General features: G+C 41.9%; 1 protein-coding gene across 1 annotated transcript; it reads left to right on the forward strand.

The window, feature by feature from the left end:
* Window positions 1-5: 5 nt before the first annotated feature.
* On the forward strand, window positions 6-7122 carry DBR1 (debranching RNA lariats 1; the record flags this gene model as incomplete). Its single annotated transcript, XM_010023803.1, has 8 exons — window positions 6-76; window positions 158-282; window positions 369-449; window positions 1679-1764; window positions 3037-3261; window positions 4140-4220; window positions 5662-5807; window positions 6347-7122. Coding segments are annotated over 8 exons (1494 nt in total), but the record flags the coding sequence as incomplete, so codon positions are not given.
* Between the last annotated feature and the right edge of the window lie 3321 nt (window positions 7123-10443).

The raw sequence follows: 10443 nt of genomic DNA on the forward strand, positions 1-10443 counted from the left end.
AGGCCGTGCGCAACGAGGCGGACCTGCACTGCATGGCCGTGCCCGCCAAGTACCGCCATATGCAGACCTTCTACCGGTGAGCGCCGCCCGGCCCGGCCTCGTCCCACCGGGGCCCGGTCCGCCCCACCCCGCTACAGCATCTCTTGTTTCTCCGCAGGTACTACTCCGGCGAGAAGAAGGCCCCGGTCCTCACGGTGTTCATCGGTGGGAACCACGAGGCATCCAACCACTTGCAGGAGCTGCCCTACGGCGGGTGGGTGGCGCCCAACATCTACTACCTCGGTAGGGTTCCCCGGCGTCGTTTTCCCCTCCAGCCCCTGGCCCTGCCCCAGCTCCGCCGTGACAAGCCGCGCTCCCGTCTTTCCTAGGTTATGCGGGCGTTGTGCGGTATCGCGGCGTGAGGATTGGTGGCATCTCGGGCATCTTCAAGTCGCACGACTACCGGAAAGGTATGGCCGGACAGAGCGTGCCTGGCTGGGTGGGCAGCGGGGAGGGAAGCACTAGTCCTGAGCCATTGTGCGTGGGTCTGGCTGTTCCTCCTCTCCTCTATACCAATTCTTACGCTGGAAACCTCATTTGGCTCAACAGACAGATTTTTCTGGAGGTGGTAGATGAGCTGTTAGCTGCGTGGTGACACAGCAGGAAGCAATGCGCCTTTTAAATGTTGTTGTTGGAATAGACTTGTTTTTTCCATGGTAGTGTCCTTTTAACATGCAATGCAAGACTGTTTAGTTTTCCGTGTGTGAAACAGTCAATTTATAAGTATGATATTGTACAAATGGACTGAGGCTTAGTGTCGGTGCATCTTGAGATTGGTTCCTCCTGGTTATGTGTATGTATATTCGAGTTATTCTTTGGAAGGGTCTCCATCATTGTACAGAAATCTTGTCACAGATGATATCCGTTGTCAGCAAATAGAAGATAGTCTAGTCTTTCTGATCTCCTCAACACATGAAATAATGGTGTCTTACTTACGATTACTTGTACAGTAATATTACGTTTAGTAATCTAGTGCTTCAGAGAAGACGTGATTCTGTCAGATACCTATCAATGCTAATTAAATTTGTTGTTATCAAGCATACCATGTATATGCCTGGGTATTGCATGTGGGAAATGAGGCTTTGTCAACAGTAATTCTGACTAGTAGAAAAGTAATTTTTCTGTTCATTCTCAAGAGTCTATGGGAGCTCTGGTAGGCATTCAGGTTTCTTGTCCCAAGGCAAAGTTGGAGATTCCATCCCTTTTGACAGGATCTGTGTTTGTACTTCCAGATTATGTGGTGCCTGTGGGCAGTTACAGAAATGTTCAAACTGCTGCTGAATCTGTTAAGATGTAGTTTCATGGTTGGCAGTAGCAATCTTGTAGAAACACAAAGAGATCACAGCCTCAGTGGCCTGAGTCAGGACTCATGCAGTGCTTTGTGATTTTTTGGTTTCTACCACTGAGTTGTAGGTCCTAACTTATGTTCTGATCGCTGACCACTCATAGAGGCTTGCTTTGTGCAGCACCTGCTGGTGTAAGCCTTGTGTAAGGGAAATACAGCATCTTCTTTGGTTGGCAGCCTTGTATCTGGGATTGCTCTAGGTGTCTACATAACCCCAAGAAGTTAGCTTGCAACAGTGTTAGGAGAGAACTATCAATTTGGGCAACTACTCTTCCTTTTCCCTCAACGTTTCAGGCCACTTTGAGTGTCCGCCATATAACCAGCAAACAATCAGAAGTGCTTACCATGTGAGGAATATCGAAGTCTTCAAACTCAAGCAGGTTAGTGAAAAATCTTTTTTTTTTTCTTTATTTAAAAAACCAGTGGTAAATAGTTGTCATTAATTTAGAACTAATATGATAAAGCTACTCTGAACAAATGCATTTTTGGATAGCAAATCTTACCAATAACTCCTAGCTAATCTGGACGGGCCACTTTATTCTGTGTGTTATTAGAATCAACTAGGTTGGAAAAGACATTTAAGATCATCAAGCCAAATTGTTCCCCAGCACTGCCAAGCCTGCCACTAAACCATGTTACTAAGGGCCTCATCTACACAGTTTTTTAATGCTACAGGGACAGTCATTCCTCTAAAGCTTTGTGTGGCAGTGCAAATTTGATCTGAATCAGGCACAGGCAGGAGTGGTTTTGTTTTTTATTAATTGGATAAAATTCACAAAATGGAAGGTACTCCAGCTATACTCCTCTGTTCCTTTATGTTGGCTTTAGGAAGATGGGTGCTACCTTGACTAGCACGCGAGCTGGCTGGTAAAAAGTTAACTAACCAAAATTGAACCAGCTGAATAAGCAGATCCCAGATTCCTGTGATTGAAGTATTTTTGAATCCAGGGTGAGAAATTCAAAAGACAGATTAGCTTTATTCTTGAGCTATTGCCTACTCCCTGCTTTGTCATAAGGGCTACTCCCTTTGACTTAGGTTGTGGTGTAAATACATGTATTTATAAGCATCTTGTGAATGGTTATTCGGGTTGCAGTTGCACACTTAAGTGTTCGGTAGATACAGCAGTGCTGAACATAGGACAAAGGTTTGCTGTCATTGTAAGTTTCTTTATTAGTTGGTCGTGGGTTTAGATTAGACTTCTGAGGGTGCTTCCTTTGAGGAGGAATGGCTTAGCCATTATCCTTTTTAAACAAAACCTTTTAAAAATTTTCAGGAGGAAGAAGATGCCTTTGATTGTGGGTAGAGAATTTGCTCTATAACTGTAATTTTTAAGAGTCTCCTTCAGAGTGCCTGACACTTACTGTGATGATATGATCTCTTTTATAAGGCAGTATATATAAACCACAGCTGACTGTCTCAAGAGAAAGTGCAGTACACACCATGGAGACTAGAGTCCCTCGACAACTGCAAAGGCCACCTGAAAGATGGGGCTCAGTGGTGTGCTTCCTTGCTTTGAAAGTGAGGCTATTGTCACAGCTATCTCTGCATTGATCTGAGGTAGAACATGTTACACGTGTTCCATCTTGTGCTGTGTAATTTTGAAAGTTACCATATGTGTTTTATTTATACCATATGCATTTTGGCTTGACAGTTAAAGCGTCCAATTGATATATTTATGTCCCACGACTGGCCAAGGAGCATCTATCACTATGGAAACAAGAAACAGCTTCTTAAAATGAAATCCTTCTTCCGACAAGAAGTGGAGAACAACACGTTAGGAAGCCCTGCTGCCTCAGAGCTTCTGCAGCATCTGAAACCCACCTACTGGTTCTCAGCACATCTTCATGTGAAATTTGCAGCTTTCATGCAACACCAGGTAAAGGAAGTGGAGGGGAAATAGCAGGAATGTATGTCCCAAGCACACTTAGAATTCCAGTGCAGATAATCATGTCCAGAAAAGCAACTTCTTAATGTTTTTCCTCGGTTCTTGAAGGTCAGCTTAAGCTGCAAAACATTAAGAGATTTTAAGACTACTAACTTACGTAAGTTAAAGACGTTATAAATCAGTGGTGGAAATACCTAATACTCTTCAGGGACAGTGTGAAACAGCTAACATTACTGCACTTGAAACAATGAATTAAACTTTATAAAAAACACTCTCTTTCTCACTTCACTGAGGAAGGAGACAACTTTAAAACAAGGTGATAGAGAAGCAACTGAACAAGAAGAGAGTGGTTAACTGGGGATGGGAGGATACCTGTAGTAAAGCTTGGCAGGTTAAGTTGTCTGGTGGCCTGGGTAAAGCCAAAAAACCACCCCCTGTAGGTTGAAACTTCCCTTCGTTTGAGTTACTCCTGAAAGTGGTGTGACATGCTATTCCTATTTGCAGGTTATTTAGCTGTAAATCTGTAACTCTGGACGTTCTATTCTCAACAAGTCTGTTTCAATTTATGTTAAAGCTTTTCTTTTTGCTTCAAGGCTACATGTGCTCAGCTGCCTGGGTTAAGGATGATTAAGGATGAAGTATGGCTCTTGCTTTCTCTTTGCTGTCATCTGCATCTGGCTTCCTGTTAGAATTCCCATAAAGTCTGTCTTTGTCCCTCCATCTCTTTCTTACAATCCCATGCTGATTTTCTATTTCAGAAAGTCTTTTTCTGTATACAGTATGCCTTTGAGTCTCTCTATGTAACTTGTTTAGAATGGTCAAATTTCACAGAAATGCTAATGACTCTGTTAACACCATTTGTTTCCTAGACAAACTCCAAAGAAGAGCTACCAAAAGCAACAAAGTTTTTGGCCCTGGATAAATGCCTGCCACACAGAGACTTTCTGCAGGTGATGACTCTGTGCAGTGGGTTATCGCTTTTTAAGTACTTCACTTGTCTGGATTGCTAAGTGTTGTTCTTGGGTGCAAGCATAAGAAAAGTGATTAATGGAGGAATTGGAAAGAAACTAGGAATGGTGCATGTGTAGAACTCTTTTTGTATAGTATTGAAATAAGCGAACCTTGTGTCCTGTCATGGAGGTGTGGTGTTTGCTTATTCCTACCATTTCCTTCCTCCTTAGAACAAGTACTTAACTGGAGGAGTAGCTCTACTTTAACCTGAATTGCATCTCCTCTTGTGGTGTTTGGGTTTTGCTTTTTTGTTTGGTTCCACCCTGCCCCCCTCCCCCCCCAAATGTCAAACCTAAAAAGAAAGCCCATCTTGAAGCTTTTCTTCTTTCACAGTTCAATTTGGGTAAGCTAAGGCCTCTGTCTTCAGATCTGGATTCATGAATTCAGACAGGATTGAGTCCTAAATTGAATACTGTAATTTCCTTTCAGTTTTCTTAATTCAAGCAGGAATTGCTGTGCCTTCTTACGAGAATGGTTCTGCTTCAGTTTGGTGCATATCTTGGCTAGAAAGGGTAGTGGACAAGTAGGAGGTCTGGGTTTTGGGAATTCTTAATACAAGTGCCAAACTAATTTGCCAAGAGCAAAACAATATTCATGTCTGTCGCTTGTGCTGCCTGGGGTGCCATCTGTAAAATATCATACGGATGGATCTAAAATCTTCTGTTATGAGAGGGAGCTGCTGACAGCATGTTCTTCAAATGCAGTGAAATATTTTAGTGATCTTCCTTTAAAGTAGCCCTTTTTTGTCAGCTTAAAGGGAAGATGGTTCATTATCTGTCCTTTGGATGTGTGATGGGATCCATTTGCCCTAGTAGCTACCTTTGAAGATGGGAGAGAGTATGAGGATGAGCTTTTGCTATGCAAAGGTACACTGGGGTGCTAGTCCAGACTTAGAATCCTGTAGCAAAACTGATCTGGAGTAATACTGCCTCCAACAGCATGGTGATTCAGCTGTATATAGCTCTGGTTTAAAGTGTATCTCTTTTTTGTTTATACAGCAGAATGACTGTTGCTATCAATTCTTGACTATTTATCTGCCTAGAGGGTGGCATGAATTTAAAGAGTAGGCAAATTCTGTTTTCCAAGTTGCATAACTGTCCAGTAGCTGTGGCAGTGGGGAGGAGGGTGTTCTGCTTTTAGTTGCTGTAAGGTAAAATACAGTAAAGCTTTTTTTACTATTGCTGATTGTCCTTTCTTAGCCCCTTGTTGCTATAAACTTTAGGACTAAATGAGAGGACTTGTTTGATTGAGATGACTAGCTTGGTGTTCTTGAAACTTAACTAAAACTCTAAACCATGCAGTTAACACTTGAAACTTTTATCAGTTTCTGGTGTCAAGAGAAATAACTCACCTCATCTGTTTCTTTGGTTTTGTAAACAGATAATAGACATAGAACATGATCCTAATGCAGGTGATTCGCTGGAGTATGATGCTGAGTGGATTGCAATCCTCAAGGCCACCAACAGTCTTGTTAATGTGACTCAGAGCTCATGGAATATGCCTGAAAAGAATGGCCTCCATGGAAAGTAAGTTGCATGCAAAACATAGGAGAGGGTGATTTCTGCTGAACTGGAAGTAAGCTTACCTTAGAATTGTGTTTCTTATTCTGCAGCTTATAATGCCTGTAGGTCCTGGTAAATGCCTTGGGGAGAGCAAAGGGGATGTTGTCAAGAGCTGTACTCTAGAGCATACAACTTCTTTGCTGCTCTACAGAGGCAGCTAGTTTTGTTTTGCAAACTTCGATACCACCATTTGAGGGGTGGAAAATACATGGTGGCTGATCATCTTGGCAGTTACGCTGTGAGACTGAAAATCAGCCTGGATTATGGGGGTGGGCAGGTGAATGTTTATTGGGTGCATAGACATAATACACAAATGCTCGGTGGGGAGGGGGGAATGTCAGTATTGACCAAAAGTAGTGTACTTTCCTGAAAAATTATTTGAGGAATTAAGTGTCTATTGTAAGATGAATTTATTACCCATTTGATAAACATTCTCTTTACAGTGGGAGCAGGAAGAATGTTTTGATTAGCCAGACTTGTTTAAACTTTATACATTTATTTAGGTGGGACTACAGTGCATCTGAAGAAGCCATCAAAGAGGTGTTAGAAGAATTGAATCATAACCTCAAAATTCCTTGTAACTTCACATTGACAGCTGCTTGTTATGATCCCAGCAAGCCCCAAAAACATGTGGAACCAGTTCATACCATCAATCCACAGACCACTGAGTTTTGTGCCCGGTTTGGTCTCACTGACATCAATGACAGGATCCAGCAAGCTAAAGAAGAGGGCTCAGTACGAGGTGAATATGAAGAAGAGGAAGAGGAAGAGGAGATGGACAGTACTGGGTCAGCAGAGGAACCCAGTGAATACAATACAGATAATTCTGGACTTTCGTCCATTAATCCAGATGAAATAATGCTGGATGAAGAAGGTGGTGATGAAGACTTAAGTACATGTTCTGTTGATCCTTCTCCTGACCATCCTCCTGACTTCTCTGCAAGTTTTTCTGACATCCGGATCATGCCAGACTCCATGGCGGTATCGTCTGATGATGCTATGGACTCCACTAATGAGGAACTGGAGAAATCTGGTGTGAGTAAGCAAGTGGAAGAGAAGAGCTTAAGTGAGAGACCATTAAAGCGCATTTGTGGTAGTGAAAATGGGAACAGTGGCATTAAAAAAATTAAGAGAAGGAATCAAGCTATCTATGCTGCAGAGGATGAAGATAAAACAGAATAATTCTTCATATGATGTATAACTAAGTTCTCACCCTGCTTTTTTATGGGAAGATGGCAAGAACTGTTGTGGACTACTCGTGCTTTTAATGTTACTTGATCTTATTGATATTACTTTCTTAAGCTGAACAGGCTCTGTGTACCTCTTACAAGGAAGAAGATTTATCTGGATTAAACGTCTAAGTCAGAAGCAGACTTCCAACAAAGTACTTTGTCAAAGGATTTAAAGCTCATGTATAATCACTTGATTTCGCTTCAGTTCTTGGTTATTAGTGTATACTACGTATCTTTAGCTGTACTGCTATACAAGATTCACCATGCTTGTTTAACAAGAAAAGAAATCTTAAACTATAACTCAAGTCAAAGTGGGAGGATGTCCGACTTACAAGACTGAATAATTTGATTTTACTGCTTTTGTTTTATACTGAACTTTTAATACAAAGTAGCATATGCAATAACTCCATGAACTAAATTTAAAAATAGAATTCCCTTGATTACAAAACAGCAATAGAAGAGTGAAGATTTTTTGTTTCTGGTGATATTCATGCCATAGAAAAATGTCATAAACAAAACAATGTCTGTTGTCCAGTACTGGCTTTTAATTACTGTTTGATAGAAAACAACGTCTCTTAATTTGAAGCATGGCAGTTTTATGTGGACCATGGAAAAGCGCATCTCTTCACAAAAACTCACTTGTGTGCTGTTTCTTAAAACTTGAAAACCATGTCTTGAAATTAAAATGCAAGGAGTTAGGATGAAGAGCTTCCTAAACATGGACATCATCACTGTCTCGCCTTAATTAAGGCTGGTTTCAGATAAGGTGGTTGATGTTTATAATTATTAGTTGCTTGAGACAGTAATGCCTACCATTGTCATTAGCCTGGGGTTTCACCTGTCACTTCTCTTCAGCAGTTTGTGACTTGCCATATTCTTACAACTGGATTTGCGATCTTCCACAATACCTTCACAAACTTCAGCTGAGGGAAGACAGGAGCTGCCAGAAGAGAGACCCTCCTAGGAGTTTTCTGTTTACTGTTCCAGTTTGCCCTGAATTGTTAGCAAACTGATTACACTCTTTTGGCCTAAAAGGCCAAGCATAACAAAACTTACTGAATTAATGAAAAGACAACGTTTTCAAACGTATGTCTTTAGACTCACTAGTCTTCCTATCAAATACTGCTGGTGTGCTGTGCTGAGGTTTTGGAGTCCAGACAGAGCGGGGCTTCCTCATGACTGTGCTGCCCTTGAGAGCACAAATAGCTCCTGTGTGCTTTTGCTCCTCTGAGGCACAGGCACTGTGGAGAAAAAAGCATTCTGACAGGAAAAGGGAACTGGACAGGGAGCAATGAAATGGTTTGGTGAGTGTGAGTTATGTTGCAGGGAAACGCTTTTAAGGCCAAGACTTTGTCTTTCTCTATTCTGGGATTCATCTTGGTTCCTCTCCTGTCAGCAGTTCACTGTGAAAACTAAATGTGTATAAGTATTCAGGGGCTACTAAATGGCAAAATTAATGTTCTCCACCTTCAATTAACAGCTTTATACTGGTGGCTATTAACATCCTGGGCTTTTTTCCAGAGGATGTTATCTTGTTTACTAAATGATTAGTTGAGCCCTGTTAATACTCCTCCTCTGTCTGTCTGTGCCTGCTTATCTCTCAGAACACCCACCAAAGAGAACTGTAGTATGATGTGATGGAAAAACTGGAAGTGTTTGGTGTAACCCTCAGGTTATCTAAAGCAGTTGTGAACTATTAGCTACATTACTGAAGATATTTAACTATCTTTAAGGGTCTTGAGTCTGCACTGCTAAAATCTTAAGCATGCCTCATGATCTGAAGACTATATTGGAAATAAAGTATTTTAAGCATAAAATGTGTTATGAACTTGGAAAGTCTCACAAGATATGAGTGTGGTATTCGGCTGTCAGATTGCCTGTGAACTGGAGTAGATGTATGTTACATGTAAGAGACTTTTTAGTCTTATTTCATATGTTTTTTAAAACAAATTGTTCTGTTGTGTGTTGTCCCATGTCTCCCCCCTTTCTGGTATGTTTCTGCTTTCCATTAAGCAGGAGACTTTGACAAGATAGAATAATGATTTTTGAATATCTAAATATATTTTTTTTAATACAGTATTTCAGCATCCATTGAGCAGAGTTCAGCTGGTAAATATAGTTAACATTTTTTTGAGTACGAATCCTGTCTCATCTGTATAATGTCACTGTGCCCTTTCTTGCAGTTGTTCACACCCTCTTTGCGGTCTGAAGTGTCCTCCCCCTACTGTGCTTTTGTCGGTGATGGACTTTCCCTGTCAGCAAAGTCCTCTGCTGCATGTAGAATTCGGTTGAAGCTCTGAACTTGAAGTCTCTCCAGTCAGTACCAAGTACTCCACAAATTATGTAGAACACCAGGGAAGGCTGACAAAGTTTATTCAGCTTTTAAGACCCAGATGCTTCAGCCCTCTTTAAAAAGAAGCTTTAGAGGATTTTTGAAACTTTTTAAATTTTTGTGAGAAACATTTGGAAAACATTTCTGTGTCAGACTCTTGTACCACATATTTTTCACTATGAGAGACACTTAGTCTAAAATTACATTTGCTATTCCCTGCAAAGTGCCTGAGACAAGTGTTCACCCATTTCATTCCAGACCAGCACACAGGTATTTCATTCAAAGTTTCATAAGTGGGTTTTGAGTTTTCTTTCTCTTAATTCAAGGTATTAAATTCATTTTGTGACAGAATCCCCAACTATTGTGCTTCCATTCTCCTCGGCAATCTCTAACAACTGGCAAGCCTGTGTCTGCCTTGCAACAGCAAAATTTAACCTGACCTGTGATCCTTTTGCTATCCTTCCTGTTGCCCCCTTAATTCTGCTTTCAGGAGCAGTGGTTAATAGAATTGGTATCCCCATGTCTCAAGATGTGAAATACAGGGGAGTTAATACAAAAATATCAGATCTTAAAAAAGGCTGCAGCAAATCTGTGTGAAGTTGTGGGTTTTGGGGGGGCGTTTTCTGCAAAAACCCCAAACTAAACATCCATGAAAGCAACAAAAGCTATGACCAAACCAAAAGTACCTAAGCCGTTTATTTTCCGTGCAGCAAGCCAGAGGCTGGGAAGCGGTGTGCCATGCCCGTGTCCCAGATGAGGATGCCGCCCGAGTAACCGGTTCTCCCAACGCTCCAGCTCTGTGGATGAACTGCTGGCCCCCGCCCTGCTCACACTCTTCATTATGTATGTCCCCAGAGCTGCACACCGGCAGGGGCAGGGCGCGGACACGACAGGAATTCCGTGATTCCCACCCCAGCTGCAGCTACCTGAAGCTATAAGCGGTTGCTCGCGATCAGGTCGGGCTGTCGCCGGGTGGGTGAGGGCTGTGCTGTGACCGAGCCCATTGCGGTGCTGCGGGACCAGCTGCGCTGAAGCC

The sequence above is a fragment of the Nestor notabilis genome, unplaced genomic scaffold, assembly GCF_000696875.1.
Source record: "Nestor notabilis isolate BGI_N333 unplaced genomic scaffold, ASM69687v1 scaffold31541, whole genome shotgun sequence".
In the NCBI taxonomy this organism is placed as follows: Eukaryota; Metazoa; Chordata; class Aves; order Psittaciformes; family Psittacidae; genus Nestor; species Nestor notabilis.